The sequence below is a fragment of the Mauremys mutica genome, chromosome 7, assembly GCF_020497125.1.
Source record: "Mauremys mutica isolate MM-2020 ecotype Southern chromosome 7, ASM2049712v1, whole genome shotgun sequence".
Taxonomy (NCBI): Eukaryota; Metazoa; Chordata; order Testudines; family Geoemydidae; genus Mauremys; species Mauremys mutica.
This window is the reverse complement of record NC_059078.1, coordinates 126,484,914-126,501,540: the sequence shown is the minus strand read 5'-3', so window position 1 is coordinate 126,501,540 and position 16,627 is coordinate 126,484,914. Positions and strand designations below refer to the sequence as shown.

Genomic DNA, 16,627 nt, shown 5'->3' with positions numbered 1-16,627 from the left:
TCATTCGTTTTTGAACCCATTTATACTTTTGGCCTTCCCAACATCCCCTGGCAAGGAGTTCCACAGGTTGACTGTGCCTTGTGTGAAGGACTTATTTTTTTTTAAACCTGCTGCCTATTAATTTCATTGTGTGACCCTCTAGGTCTTGTGTTATGAGGAGTAAATAACACTTCCCTATTCACTTTCTCCACACCAGTCATGATTTTATAGACTTCCGTCCTATCCCCCCTTAGTCATTTCTTTCCAAGCTGAAAAGTCCCAGTCTTTTTAATCTCTCTGCATACAGGAGCTGTTCGATCCCCCTAATCATTTTTGGTGCCCTTTTCTGAACCTTTTCCAATTCCAATAGATCTGTTCTGAGATGGGGTGACCAGATCTGCACACAGTATTCACCGTGTGGTACCAGGGATTTACATAGTGGCATTAGGATATTTTCTCTCTATTCTTTTCCTAATGGTTCCCAACATTCTGGTCGCTTTTTTCACTGACGCTGCACGTTGAGTGGATGATTTCCGAGAACTACCCACAATGACTCCAAGATCTCTTTCCTGAGTGGTAACAGTTAATTTAGACCCCATCATTTTGTATGTATAGTTGGGATGATGTTTTCCAACGTGCATTACTTTGCATTTATCAACATTGAATTTCATCTGCCATTTTGTTGCCCAGTCACCCAGTTCTGTGAGATCCCTTTGTAGCGCGTCACAGTCTGCTTTGGACTTAACTATCTGGAGTAGTTTCCTATCATCTGCAAACTTGTCACCTCAACCTTTTCCTAGATTGCTTAGGAGACCCGAGTTCTGTTCCGGGCTCTACCGCTGGATGACTTTGGCTAGTCAACTCTGTGTCCTTAATTCTCCCTAAACATTGCTTGTGCGCCTTCATAAAGTGCTTTGCGAGCTACAGAGGAAAAGGCACCGTAGGGATGCAAATCTACATCTACTAGGATGCTTCGCTCATTGGAAGCCTCTCAGCGTCACGATTCCTTCGCTTTAACGCACTTTTTCTTTCCAAAGTTCTTCACAGGGTGACTCACGTTTGATCAGCCCCAGGAGCGCTGCCTTGTTCCTAACCCCACCAGGAGACCCACGGAATGAGGCCCACATCCTGACCCCTTACAAGGAACGATCGTTTTAACCCTGACCTCACTGGGAGCAAGATGAAGCCCTCCAAGTCCTGGGTGTGCGCCTGGGGTCATGAGATGTGGCCAGAAAAGTCGGGTTCCCGGGCCAGGGGTGGGGAAGGAATAATCTCTAACCGCTAAAAAGAGGAAGGGTCCTTGTTTTCTTTGCAGAGCTAAAGAGGGGGATTTGGGGGGGATACATCAAACGGGTTGTTTTAAGGTGAACTCCGTGGGAAGGAAGGAAATAATAGGAGATGTAAAAGGCCCGGGGCTCTGATCCTGGCACCTTTACCCGAGGAAAATCCCACTGGAGAAAATCCAAGTTGGGGTTTGTGAGTCAGGCAGCGCCAGGATCTGTAATGGGCGCTTCAGACCACGCCACCCCCACCCCCACGTGCACACACCCGCGCGTGCCGTGGGGTATTAGACACCATGCCAGCTGGAGCCACGCGGGGCTGCCCGGGCTGCCTATGGGAAAGCCGGATCACGCTCAACTTCAGCATCATTGTCACCGGGTTGGACCAGCCAGTCACAAGCCCAGGAAAAGAGCCGCTCGCTCGGCCCCGGCCACCCCGCCTTTGTCTAGCCAGCCCAGGGTCAGCAGCGAGATGTTTTCACCGGCCTGGGCAGGCTGGTGTCTGAATCAACGCGGCGCGCAGGTAGATGACACCTCAGAGGCAGCAAGCCCCGGGGGTTCAGGCCTTTCTCTTGGCTTGTCTCCTAGACAAGCGCAGGCAGATCCCCAGGATTCGGCAGAGGATTCAGTCGGTCCGAGTTATTGTTGTTATTATTCGGATTGCTCGATCTAAAGGGGAAATATGGACCACTCAATATTTTAGCTTTATTCAAAATAAAAATATCCTAGAATGTAAAACTGTATCTGGGGGGGTTGTGTTTCTATGTGTACATGAGAGAAGGGGGGGTGTGAAAACGGGCATGAATGTCCCGTATCAGAAACCCGCTCCAGCTATTTAAAGGATGGTTTCCCGTGTACGGGTCTGAGGGCGAGAGAAGGCACCGCCGAGAGTGGTTCCGGGAGCCAGGGCCCGTTTAAAGTTCTCGCTTTGTCTCTTTCCTGGAATGACGCCTCTGGCACCCCCGGCTGAGTTCGCTATAAAATCGGATCCTGCCACTTTGGAAAATAACGCAGAGGGGAGGAGAGGGGTAAAGTCTCCCATTGGTTCGGATATGTTGAAATCACGAAGTAAAGCAAAACAACTCAACCTCCCAGCAAAGCCAAGAAGCCCAGAGGTTTCGAATCAATGTAATTCTCCCCCCTCCCACCCCCATCGCCGCGCAGTATTTGCTATGATGAATAACCCAATATAGGCCTTTAAAAATAGGTCACTGCATAAAGAGACTCCCAGAGAGCAATAAAAAAAAAACGGGAGGGGGCCGCTTTAAGAAGAGAAGCCATTTGCCTCTTTTGTATTTGTTTGCCGTGTGCGTCAAGGTGAAGAGACCAAGACAGGGCAGGAGCCTCTGCCTCGCCTGCCGCTGCAGGACCGTCGTTCCTTCTGATTTACACCAGACGTGACTCACGTCCCCGGTACAGATGGGGGTGGGGTAAAGGAGCCAGTGACTCAAGCCAATGTCACTTCCCTGGCTTTTCTTGGGACCGGAACATGTTGTACGGGAGCCGATCAATATTTGCTGTTGGGATCAAACTCCATTTTCACAAAAGCAGCATAAATTCCAGGGTGTTTATATCTGGGGAGGGGGGGGGGGCACTGCTGAGATTATTGAATTTTAGCTTCATGGACATGAAGTTTTAGGAACAGATCATAATGTATTTATTTTAAAGGGGGGCATTAGCCATTGGAATGATATATTCCCTCTAGCCGGGGTCTTCGGGCTTCAGCTCGAAAAATAAAATATTTTTTTAAATCACTTGAAACCGTTTGCGAATGGCTTTCACAGCATCTAACTATATTCAAAATTCCAGGCGGACAATGCAAAACTAAATAGCAAATTGCCGGTAAATATAATGGATTAATCCTGCAAAGGGAGCCCCTCTTCTGTACCAATTAGCTAACTACACCGAGAAACACTCCTATTTCTGTAGGACCGCTGCTCCTGTGTTTACAAACAAAGGGCCTTGAAAAGGTTTAATTAACATTCACCAACACCTCCTCCCACTTTTCTCTTCCTAACCTGTGGTTAGTCGGATCGATTATTTGTTTTCAAATTTAAAAGGCTGAGTCGGTTTTGTTTTTTGGCATTTCTATGTTACAGGAGGATTGATTTGGTCTTGTGCAGAAAGAAAAATGAATTATTAATTATTATTAATAAAAATGGTAACGGCATTTGTAACGCGTTGATTTGCTTTATCACGCGAAGAACTAATAATAAATAATAATAATAACAACAACAACAACAACCTAGGCAATAAAAAGTGATTTTTCTTCCTCCACTGATTTATAAGCCAGGGAAAAAAACAGATTGAAACCTACCATATCCAGTTGGCTTCCTGCTAACCTTTTTGGCAACTAACTAATCCCCTTCACTCGGGGAGCCCTTAAGACGAGACACATATACATAAATATGTGCCCACGTCCTGGTCTTGGGACCCAGCACTAAGAAACAACAATAATTCAGTTAAGGCTTTTGAGTAAAGCAAAAGGAAAAAGAAGGGGAGGGGGGGACACCGTGTCGGGAGCATCTGGAGGTTTTAAGGGAGATGAAATATGTCCCTGGCGCTGTTTGGTGGCCCTTTGCTCTTGAATTATAGCAGAAAAGGCTTTCGCTAGCGCTAAGGGGGAGCGGTGCATTCCTCTCTCTAGCTCCCCGTCCTCTAGGTAGTACAGGAAATGATATACACCCCTCAAGCTTCTCCACCGCAGCCGGGCACCCACCCCGCTTCGAGAATCCCAGAAGAAAACTGACCCAATTAAGCCATAAAAACCTCGGAGGTGAGCGGTCGGTAGAGGAACCTCTGGACTAGGACGTGTGCATATAAACTCCCCGGGAGAGCAGGCGCTCGCCATATTGTCATTAGGAGGGACAACACACACACACAGAAATCCGTAAAGAACCAGTCAATATTTCAAATCAGATCTGATCTTTTCTTTACATCCCGCCCCCACCCCAACTCCACCAGCTGGTGTGAAAGCAGCAGCCCAGCAAAAGGCTCCTTCCCCGGCTCTGCAGCACAAATCAAGACATGCGGGATGTTTCAACAAATCGCTCCCAACTGCACACACAACATGGTTTATGAAATATGGGGGGAAAAATACGCAGAAAGGTTGTAGATGAATGTTCTACCTTACCTGGCACCAGGATCTCCCCTTCTTTTCCCTGATTACAAACAACATGGATCTGGGTTTGTTTTTAAAACTAAGAATCGTCAAAAGTAAAGGGGAAAAAAAAGAAAAGAGAAGGAATCTGGGGCGGGTGGGGGACACGGGTGAGTTTGGGGGTGCGGGTAGGATTCTTTTTTCACCATACTGTATTCTCCTGATGCAATCAAGCCGGGGAGTAATGTAATTTACAAATATCTATGTCCAAACAACTAGCGGGCCAGAATATGACAAGTGCATTCAGCATTATAATTCAGCTGGGCTCCACCTCCAAACCGCCTCCTAATTAATGGGGCTCCCAACCTGGCCGAGCCTGCATTGGACGGAGAGCGAGCGAGCGCGCGAGCGAGCGAGCAGGAGGGAGCGGGCGCGAAGTGTCATTGGAGATAATTGATTACCTCCCAATCAACAATAACTTGTTAGCAATAGTCAATTACCCCGGCGCGCTCCCCCCTCGGCCTCGGATTAGGGGCCGCTTGCTCGCTCCCCCCTCTCCAACGGCTCCTTGCTTGGGGGGGAGGGAAGGGAAAGTGGAGCGATTTGGGGTGTATCTTAAAATAGCAGCTGGGGAAGAGGGAATCTGGGACAGGCGTGCAGCAGTGTCACCTCTCTCCGTGGCAGGAGTGCAGGGATCCCTTCCCAGCCACGCCGGTTCCTGCCTCTCCTCCTGATCTTGCGCGCTGAGGCTGCTCCGGGAAGAAGACCTGTTTCTCCTCCGCTGGAGTTGGTGGTGGTGCTTTGAACTTTCTTGCCTTCGCTCTCTCCCCGCCCGCCCTCCCCCCCCCCTTCCCTTCCCTTCCACTTCTGCCGCCGCTGCTCGCCTGCGATTTTTTGATTCCTTCGCTGGTGGGTGCAAATACGGATCGCTGCAGCGGCTCCTCACCAGACCCCAAAACAAAAGGCAAGGGGCGGGTGGGGTGGGGGGGAGAGAGAGAGAGAGAGAAACAATTTCCAGCCCAAGTCAAGCATGACTTCCAAAGAAGAAGCCAAGGCTTCCTCGGTGGAGGAGAGAAGAAGGAGCCCCCTGGATCAGCTGCCCCCTCCTGCCAATTCCAACAAGCCTCTGACCCCCTTCAGCATAGAGGACATTCTGAACAAGCCGGCCGTCAGGCGAAGTTACACCATCTGCGGGACAGCGCACCTCCTCTCCAGCACCGACAAGCACCCGCCAGCCGGCCTGCCCCTCTCCAGCCGGGCGCTCCTCTCCCAAACCTCCCCGCTCTGTGCCCTGGAGGAACTGGCCAGCAAAACCTTCAAAGGGCTGGAGGTCAGCGTCCTGCAGGCAGCTGAAGGTAAGATCCGTGGTTGTTTTTTAACACACTCTCCCCCCTCCTCCTCCTGCCCCTTCCTTTACCGGTGTGTGGTTGCGTTTGTGGAGAGCATCAGCGGAGAACTTCACCTGAGATGGAAACCAAGCTGGAGGTTCTCTGCTGAGCGGGACACCAGAGCGATTTGCGGAAGATCGCAGGCGAAACCAGCTGGCCGGCCCTTAAGACCTCACCTTTTGAGTTTATTTGTATATAGCGTGTTTCCCTCCCTCCCCCGCCATCTCCTTCCAGAAATGGGTCTAAAGTTGCCTTCCAGGGAAAATCCGGGCACCGCAAATCAGTTGCCAGTCCTTTGTTGTGTGATCTCCCCCCCCCAAACGATACACTATTTATTGTTGTTACAGATGCGGGGACAGGGGGGAATAGGGCCTAATTCCTTCTCTCTTATTTGAGGGGGAATATTGTGAACTCTGCTGCGTTGAATTAGCCCTGGGAGAGCTCAGAGTTCGGGGCAGGTTCCCAGCACGCCTAAAGGAAGGTGGTCAGAGGTGAAAATCCAAATGACTTGTCCGTTGCTTCCAAAAATACCCCCCCCCCAACTTTAATCGGTTTTGGATTCACCTTTGATTTCCTTAACGCCGCGGATCTATTTATTGTTATCCGCTTCCAACTTATTGGAAGGAGAGGGCAGGGGAAGGAGTCTGTGTGTGTGACTGAACAGCCCAATATTCTCACTGTTTGCAGGAAGGGATGGGATGACTATTTTTGGCCAGAGACAAACTCCCAAGAAAAGGAGGAAGTCTAGAACCGCCTTTACAAACCACCAGATCTACGAACTGGAAAAGAGGTTTTTGTACCAGAAATACCTCTCCCCAGCCGACCGAGACCAAATCGCCCAGCAGCTGGGGCTGACCAACGCCCAGGTGATCACCTGGTTTCAGAACCGCCGAGCCAAACTCAAAAGAGACCTGGAGGAGATGAAAGCAGATGTGGAATCTGCCAAGAAACTGGGGCCCAGCGCCCAGGTGGATATTGTTAGCATTTCCGAGCTGGAGCCCAATTCGGAAGGGAGGGGGAAATCGCGTTCGCTTTCTCCAACTCTACCCAAACACGGACTGGAGACCGCCAGCCACCTTCAGCTGCCGCCTGAATCCCCTCTCACAGACCAGCCCAACAGCAGTAAGGACTGCTCGGAGGATGAAGAAGATGTGGAAATTGACGTTGATGACTGAATTGTTGTGGTGGTGATGGGTATATTCCCCCCCACACACACACACACCCTTTTTTTCTTGTCTTCTTCTTCTTCAAAACAAAAACAAACCCAGAAACTGACAGACACTCATCCCCACACTCCAGGGGTGGACCTGTGAAATCCTGAGCAAAGCCTGGACAGTATTCCAGAGCCATGAACTCTGGTGATAGACACTCAGCGTTGGTGGCGACTAAATAAGGCAGTTCCTTTTCAATAAAAGCAATAAGCAATAGGAAAAAAATAATTTAAAATAGTCAATATCCCATGCCTGTCACATCAGGTAGCTTTCATCTTTGGAATGGTGCAATTATGTATGGCTTCTGTATAAATATTTAAACATATATAATGGATTTTCTTTCTTTTTTTGAGGGTATGATTTAAAAAAAATAACGATATCAATTGGTTTTGTTTATAAAAGAAAGCAGAACCTTGCAATAGAGACACCACTTCAAACAGATGTTTTGTTAGGCGGTTATTTTAAACGACTTCCAAAAATGAACCAGGTTATAGGAGATTTAAGTTAGGCTAAAATTAGCAATTTTCTTTCTTTCCTTGCATGTTTCAAATGTGCACGAAATAATTATTTTTCATTTTTACAAAAAAAAATTCTTTTAAAATTTTGGAAACTAGGGGATGGGTTATACTGCAAGTTTAAAATATGTACCCTTCCCAACTCCCCGCCCCGCGCCCTCAGAGCATAGATATTTGTATCCAATGCAATTTCTGCCTCATTTTACCAATTAAAAGCTATTTTTACCATTTTGTGCTATTATTGTGCTTTTATTAAAAAGCTACCTTTCGTATTTTTGATATGAAGGTGGTTACAAAAAAAATCCTAGAATTATTTTTTACTCTTTTTAGAATTTTTGCATGCTACAAAACTAAAAAAGGACAAATCCCAAGATCAAGACATTTAAATATGACGCTATAAAATAAAAAAAAATGTACAGATTTAAAAAATGTTTTTGTTTGAATTGTAAATTTTTTTAAAGGCCTGCTATTTAAGTTACAACAGGGACAATGTTGCTTTATTTACTGTCTCTTAGAACTGTACAGATAGCTCTCTTTCCGATACAATAAAATCTTTACCATTTTAATATACTTTTAACGTTATTCTTTGTGAACTAAATATGGCCCTAACCTCTTCTCTTCATCTGAGATTCCAAAATACGGTTCCACCATAAGGAATTGCCACTTTCCGTATAGCCACATCCATTCATATTTCCATTTAAAATCGTTTCAGCTCTTGTAGCTGGGTCTATTTTGGCGTGGGCGAACCAATGCTAAAGAATGTATTTGTTTTTTTAATGTAAGGCAAGTTACAAATTAAAACGGTAGAGAGAAATCAATCGATGAATAAACTAGGAGTTGCAATTTTTTTCTCAACAGAAAACCCATGCAAAGAAATCAAAACATACTGTGTGTGTATATCTAAATAGTGATATACGCACAATATGTATAGTGTATATAGAATGTATATCCTATAGTATTGTATTTTAGTATACAAGTAATAAGTCTCTGTGTGTGTGTGCGTCTGCGTGTGTATATATATATATATATATATAATGATACACACGTGTCGAATTTTTTAGATCTACAGCGAGTTTTCTAGCTCTAAATTATAGGGGAAATATCCCATTTGAAAACACGAAGCTAAAATGACAAATTCGCCTGTTTCCACTAAAGATCGTAACATGGACAAACACCGTGGTGGGTGATTTTTTCTCTCTCTCCCCCCTGCAGAGTTGCAAATATATTAACATTTCCAGGTAGCACCTCTGCTTCCCCCGCGCCTCCCCAAAAAGATGATGATGGATGATTTTTAATTTACATTTTCCCTTTTTAATTCCCCCCGCAAAAAAAAAATCCTGCTAAATTTGTTCCCCCAATAGCGTGTCCTGCCTTTTCACCCCGGCGGTGTGCGTTTGCCTATTCTTTGCAAAATTTATGTGAGAAAGACAAATCTGGTAGATAGTGGCAGAGTCAGAAAAAGAAGGCTCCAAATCAGACAGGATGGGTTTGCGGGGAGGGGGCTGGGCCAGTTTCTCCGAGGCGAAATAAATCTCTCTCCTCTTTGAAAATGGATGGGGTTGTAATTTTTAGCGTAAAGCATGAAAACTGGGGACAAATGAGCCCTCTTCTGTGAACTGACAAGTGACAATGGCGCATGTACAACCTCCCGCGGCTCGCAATGCTGAAACAAGCGTGTCCCTCCGTCGCAGAAAGGGCCCGAAAGCTTGGAGGCCATATGGGTTTTGAATTTTCTTCACAATTTCCAGACAATTTGATGGATTAGGTTAACCCTCCCTCCCACAATAATGGGAGCGGAGCTGTCCCCCCTTCATCGGGGCATCTGCGCCCTTCCATGTGGCTTCTATTCTTCCCCCTTTCTCTCTTGGCATTTGGAACAAGTCTATGAATTACAATGAAATCCACTTTCTTTAGTGTTATTTCGGAGAGCACTTGTCTCTCGCCCCCCCCCCCCAACCTTTTTTTTTGCAAGTGATATGTTTGACTTCTGTCCAGATACCTCACAAAGCCTTCAATCTTGTTCTTAAGTGTTTTTATGCTAAGCAGGCAAACCGTAAATGCTGAGAAACTGACATTTATGTAGAGATCTTGTTAAAGGGCTTTATTTGTTTTCTTTATCTGTTCGCTCTTTTTCCCCCACTCCCCTCTCCCCCCCCCCTTATTCTTTTGTCTTGGAATGGATTTAATGAGGCTGCAAGCACGACAAAATAACCAAGATATAAAATACAAAGGGGAGGACTGGGGGTGGGGGAAGACTAGGCCCGGAGTTCATTTGGGTTTCTGAGCTATTGACTTCAGCGTGCAAACACTGGAGACAGGGCCGCGATGAACCCGGAGAAGTTTCCCGCACGTGGCTAAAGCAGATTAGTAAAAAATAATACCTGCTGCCTAAGGTTTGCAGCCTGTTCCCTCGGCCGGCTCGCGTCCCCAGAGCGGGCGGTGCTTTATTTACTTCATTTGCGTGCTTAGACACAAAAGGAGGTTAAACAAAGAGACTCGGGCGGCAGCCCGCACTTTTCACGCCTTTGTTTTGTTTTTAACGCTCCCTTCCCTACGTTGGCTGGGTAGCCGCCTTCTCGAGAGGGGTTTTCCTCTCCCCCGGTCTCTAGACGCTGCCTGCGGTGTTTGAGCCCGATTTCTTTTTCAGGAGGAGACAGGCTTGGAGCCTTCCCGAAGCAAAGCCAGGCGGGCGGTGACACGGTTTCAGATTTTTAGTTTGGACTCATCTATCAATGGGCTTTTGCTGGCGTTTAAAACCAGCGCTGGCTGGACAGGAGCGGCCCCCGCTCGCCCCCAAAACAAACCCGCCCAAGTACAGAGGGACAAAGTCGTTCTTCGCTTGCCCCCGTTTTCCGGAAGCAAAGGGCATTTTGGACAGAGCGCGGCCCAAATGTGCAAATCCGGCGCTGGAGGTTTTAGGAGACGGGCCTGGAGCGGTGAGGGGCGGCGGGGGGGGCACATCTCGTGGAATTCAAAGCCCAAAACTTCAGGCGAAGTCAGGCTCCCCCCTGCCCCCCCCCCCCCCCCCGGGCACAAAGCCCCGAGCACGGGTGACTCTTGCGTGTCTTCAAAATAAATAAGAACCTCGACGTATTGCACCTCGGCGTCGGTCCCCTGTTAGTTCAGGGAAGTTTGCCGGGGCCAGGCCGGGGTTTATTAGCCCGGCTGCGAATGGAGAAACGTACGCGGCTGATGCTGGAGGAATGTTTGCAAACCAGTCCCTGCAGCTTCCTCCGGCTGCTCCCTTGCACGCCGGAGCCGGGCAAAAAAGCGAAATCTCTAAACCATTGGCCCGGCGAGGGGAGGAAGATACAAAACTGTCATAATTGAACCAGAGGTTGAGCCATTAAACTCAGAGCCCCGGTTTTTCCTTCTTGCAAGGAAACAACCCCCCCCCCCGCCGCCCCGGCATTTTGCAAAAGTGTTTTTGGTTTTGCTTTTTGGGGTGGGTGACTTTTAGACAGGGCTAGGAGGAAGTGAAACGAATCGAGGAGTTTGTGTCATTCCCAGCCTGGGAGGCGGCGCGGGGGGGGGGGTTGGTGTTTAACAATCTTTAGCCCCCGTCTCTTTGCATCGGACCTCAGCAGCGAGTGTCCCCCGTTATTATTGTTAATTGTTCGGATGATTGAGGCACAGCCCGGCCGCCGATGCGCTGCAGCGGGCGCGGGGTGCGCGCCTGGGCGGGGGGTGTCCGTTGTGCTGGTCGGATCTGCGAGACCAGTTTGCGGGGCCGTGTTGGGAGCCGGTGTTCAGCCGCCGGAATAGGTGCTGCGGGCTTGCCACCAGCAGGTGCGCGCAAGGTGTGATTACACTTCGGCCTGGCTCTGGGGCTAGCGGGGCCCCGGGGGTCCACGTCTCCAAATGTGAAAACCAAAGGACACCCCAGCTACCTGGCTGTCCGTCCTGCCCTCCTCCCCTGCCGCTAAATCCCCGCAGATCTCTCTAGCACGCCCCACCCCCAGCCCTGCACCTGGAGGTCAGATGTATTTTTTAATGATTTCCCCCTTGGAATCCATATTTGTAATAGCCGGCGCTGATATTCTGCAGGGCTGTTAACCCCCTCCCAGTCTCTGAGCCCCAAACCTGACATTGTCCTGTTGGGGGGGGGGGGCGGCTGGCGGCTGGGTTTGCACCCGGCTGGGCTGGGGATCCATATTCGATGTTGTTCACTGAACAAAGGGCTCCCAGACGAAGAATAAAGCCCCCCTCTGAATTATCCAACAAGGCTAAAGCAGGTTGAGTCAGTGAAATTCAGTTCCTTATTTTATGAGGTGTCAGGGTTGATGTCAAACGTGGCTACGATAACTAATACTACAGTCTGAGGGACCAGAACGTGGTAATTAATCCCAAAGACTTAAGTGTATTTTAGTTCAGGAGAAAAAAAATCACTAATTCAATCGTCCGGAAAATTGAAGTTTGATGCATGAGTCCCTGCTGAAAGGGAAGGCTTTTTCTTTTTGATGCTGGGGTTGGGGTAGGAGTCAGAGCTTTCCCTGCACTCCCCTGATTACACTTGGGTAGTCTTCAACACACACACACACACCCCCCAGCGCATCCTCAAATACCACTGGGCGCACAACCCCAGAGCCAGAAGCGCAAATACATACACACACGTCTGCACCCCTCCGTACACTGCTATGCATACACAATGCTATGCTCCCCATAGCCTCTCTCTCGCACACAACGAGCATACCCTACAGCTCCCACACAAGGTAGCCGCGCAAATAACTGCCTGCGCACCAGTGCACGCACACGTTCCACAAAGCGCTCAAATACACCCCCCTCTTCATACAAAACACAGCCACCTCCCCCACCCCCATCCTCACTAACCACTGTCCCCACACACCACTACACAGCCAGACTCACACATATGCAACACACTTGCTACTATACACCCACTATAGGCGCACCCAGCATCTTCATATATCATCGCACCTACACACGCAGGGCACACACACAAACACACACACAAATCACCCGTTATTCGCCACTTCCCTTTGATAGTTACACACTCCCGACCCTCTGACCCTCTCTATAATGGCTGATGTGTGTAAACAGATGCCCAGGTTCCACGGAATAACCGTTTACATCTGTTTAAACACATCAAACGTATCATTTTTTATATTTAAATATTTTGCACGCTTGCTGTTGCTATTTGTGAAGCAAGAACAAGAGGAGACTGAAGGGGAATCAGATTACCCGGAGGGTTCCTTAATCCCTCCCTTCTCCCTTCTTTGATAGATGGGGTTGCGTGTGACTTGGGCCTGGGGTGTGTCCGGCCTGTACAGAGAGCACATTTGGACCCACTGAAATTCACCGGGCAGGTAAATGACATCATGTTCCACCTGCATTTCAACTCCCCCAGCTCTTTATTGACACAGACTAGAGGTGACACGTGTGCTGGGTAGGGAAAAGTGGAACTGCAGGTTTCAGCCTGACTCCTTCCTGAATTTTGCCCTGTGTAAATTACAGTCACCATTTCAATCTAGGCTCTAGCATAAGGGCGTTTGATTATTCCTGGGGCTGCGGATATATAGATATGCCGCCTATTCCTGGGACTCGTGTGTGTGTGGGGGGGGGGGGTGCGGGGGTGTGTGTGGAGGTGGGGTGGGGTATATGGGGGTGTGTGGGTATTAATCTACCGAACATTCGGGACATAGACTCGACAGGCCACACTTCACAGGTATGTTGATCTGTTTGCTGCCAGGCTGCTTTCAGATCGGTTCCTACCATACTCCATAGATTCCCCAGAAATATGTGACTCCGGTGTGTCCCAGCTAAACTTGGCGCTGGCTCTCGGCATCATCTGCCTCTGTTCATGTTGGGTAAAGGCAGGGGAGTCAAGGCACGCGGGAGGGAGAGGGGATTAGCTCTCCCCATTGGGTGGGGGCTGAAGAAGCCTGTGATCTTTCTCAATACATCTCAAATCCTTGGCAAGAAACCAAGAGCCTCCATTTGGGGGCACCACTGCCAATCCACGTGGTTTCCATCAACGCGCAAGGGCACGGATCGAACTTCCCCTGGCCCCGAGTCCTGATCTCTTCTTCTTTTTTGTCTTTGCGCCGCTCTTTAGAACGCCGCGCGGCGCGCAGTCAGCCGCGCAGTTTGTGTTGGTCCGGAAACCTCGCAGCGCAAAATATCTCCGCAGGGTGCGTGTGGAGGCAATGGCGAAATTGGAACGGGGTGCGTGTGTGGGGCCGGAGGGGAAACACAGCGTATTGTATAAAGGAAATACGGGCGCTTGGGTTGCAGGGGGGCTGGGTTAGAATCTCAAAATTCAAAGAGAATCGCCGTCTCCAACAGCAGGCCTCTGATGAAGTGCAAAAACCGCTTTTCAGCAAGGTTATGTCCATGGGACGTAAACTGGGGGGGGAGGGGGAGGGAGAGAGAGAGAATGGACCGGAGCAACATCATCAGGAGGAAATCCAACCTGAACCACGTTTTTCACATTCCCGGGGGCTGTGTTCTCAGTGGGGTTGTGTTGGTGACTGTCCCTCGCCTTGGCCTGCAGGTTCACCTCCGGAAACGCTAAAACCACAGAGATTCCCTTTAGCCCTCCGGGTTCCCGCCGCCCCGTTCAGGAAAGCCAGAGACGCCCAGATAGTTGCACGTGGTTCGTTTATTTGTTCGAATGCAAATTAGCATATAGTTTGTCCTCTTCTTCCCCTCACCCCCCCCCTCACCCCCCATTCTTTAAAACGTTAACAACACATGTGGCTCCTAGACTCCATTCACGGTTTAGGGCTGCACACCGCCAGGGAGCCTCGTCCAAAGGCAAGTGGAGGGAACACACCGATGGTCACTTGCAGACTCACAAACCTTCTTCCCCTCCTGTTGAGGTCGCGCCGTTCTTTTCTTAGGTGGAATCTCCCTGCAAGGACTGATCCTAGTGACACACGCGGATACAAATCAGCCCGCCCCCTCAGAAAAGGGCATTTCGTTCCCAGCAGCGGGAAAGCGGAGGCAAACCATTGGAAACAGGACAGCCCTGATGGCCTCCCAGTAAAAATGTTTGTAGAATCCAAGGTACTCAGACCCCTGTGAGGGGCAATGCAGATAGAGTTCTGTACCTGCTAGGTTTAAATCCCAGCCCTACAATATACCTGCAAGAAAGAGACCCACACAACTAAGTCAGAACAAGGAGTAATGGTCTCAAGTTGCAGAGGGGGAGGTTTAGGTTGGATAGTAGGAAACACTATTTCACAAGGAGAGTGGTGAAGCACTGGAATGGGTTCCCTAGGGAGGGGGTGGAATCTCCTTCCTTAGAGGTTTTTAAGGTCAGGCTTGACAAAGCCCTGGCTGGGATGATTTAGTTGGGTTTGGTCCTGCTTTGAGCAGGGGGTGGGACTAGATCCCTCCTGAGATCCCTTCCAACCCTGAGATTCTATGATTCTAAGTCAAAGCAAAGTGGCTGGAACTGGAGTCTCTAAGGTTTGGGGGCTGGAATCCCATAGCGCAGAAGGTTATGGGTGACAGGGGAATATGTTTCAAAGGATCCTGAGAGACACGAGCCATCTTCAGTAACCCATCTCAGTACAATGCCTGGCTATTTTGGTAGAAGGACAAAGCCAGCTCTTAAATTGCTGCACCTCTCTTAGCAAGGACTCAGGGTTGGGCCCTCTCTTATTGTTTGGCGTGGCAGTTACCACTGGCCTTATCCCTGAAGAGGTCACAGTCTGAAGACACAAGACAGAGTGAGGAAGGGTTATAATCTTCTCTTTCCAGACCGGGAACTAAGGCAGAGAGATGGACTCCCGAGGTCACACGGGGTCTGTAGCAGAACCAGGGATTGAGCCTCGAACTCCCCAGGCGATTGCCTGACCCATACAACCCAGCCACCCTAAGCAGGTGCGGTCAGGGGAGCGGGTTCCAGAAAAGGGAGCGTTTTGCTTTGTTTTCACTGCCTGATTATAACCCAGACAGCAGGATGGGACCCTGCTCCCATCCAAGGCCATGGCAAAAGGCCTCTCTTCTCTGAGCTCTTGTATTGATTCTCCTAGTGATAGCAAGGAGAACAACTGGTTTTCTTTTTTCATGTCCAAACCTCCCCCCACCCCTCCCCCCATAAGTCAATGACTGAGATGAAGAGATTCGAACATGGAAAAGGGTCCCACAACTTCCAGACGCCCCCCCCCCAACCGCAGCAAGTGCCGGTTTTTTGGGTAGCATCAGTGAATTTACTAAGACTTAGTTCACCAGCCTGGCTTCCCTCAGGGCCTGAAGTCAATAGAAAGACTCCCAGGGTGTGTCTACACTATATAGTGAACCCTTGCTCTGACTCCCATCTCAGCCCACTCCCATCCACACACAAAAGCCCTCTGACACCTGCCAGAGTGCTCTGGGCGTTGTCCCTAAGATATCCCCCAGGGAGTGAATTGATAAGAGGTAGCATCCCATGTTTAACTGATCTACCTGCGCTCTGCCTCTATGCTGTAGAGATTCGCTTGGTGAGACACAAGGGACTTTTCTCATTGTCCCACTGAAATCAACAGGAATTTTTCCTAGCTCGTCCTAAACCTTTAGGAGAGCGAGGGCCACCTCGAGCATTCCCCGGGACTCACCCCCCTCTCCCAGACCTAGTGTGGCCAACAGCTGAATTCGCGGAGAACAACTGAGTCCATCTGTTGTTCCCTGTCTTCATGATTTGCATTAGTGATCATGATCGTGCCCAGCTCTTCGCTAGCATGCAGATCTCCCCTTCACCCCTGGACTCGATACTCACCCAGCTGGGCGTTAGGATAGATAATAGTTTGCTCTGTATGTTTTACAGGATGCTGTCAACAGCAGGCAAAACATAACAGGTCTCTGTCCTGGTGGAGGAGCTCAGAGGCCTGGGCTAGAGAGTTAAGTATTAGAAAATTAGCACTTGTGGTGAGATCAGCTTTTCTGGACCCAGGGGGCCTTCTCCTTGTGGAGTGAGTGGAAAAGCTTCTTCCATGGCTGGATCCAGCCCATATGTGTCTCCTGTCCCCGGGCACAAAGTAAACGGGAAGCTGGGGGGTGGGGAGTGTGCTGGGCTCCCTATTAATCTCAGCACTGTAGACTCTCATCCCTCATTTCACCGGTTGCTCAAGGTGAAGGCAGAACGTCAACATAATGTACTACCCACCTTCCCTTTCTATCAATACCTAGTAATCAGCCAATCGATTCCAGT

At 49.2% G+C, this 16,627-nt stretch overlaps 1 protein-coding gene across 1 annotated transcript; it reads left to right on the top strand.

Moving 5' to 3' along the window:
- Positions 1 to 5,333: 5,333 nt before the first annotated feature.
- LBX1 (ladybird homeobox 1) lies at positions 5,334 to 7,103 on the top strand. Its single transcript, XM_045025426.1, has 2 exons — positions 5,334 to 5,714; positions 6,435 to 7,103. The coding sequence occupies exons 1-2, from the start codon at positions 5,390 to 5,392 to the stop codon at positions 6,920 to 6,922; spliced, it is 813 nt and encodes a 270-aa protein (XP_044881361.1). The 5' UTR covers positions 5,334 to 5,389; the 3' UTR covers positions 6,923 to 7,103.
- The last annotated feature ends 9,524 nt before the right edge of the window (positions 7,104 to 16,627 follow it).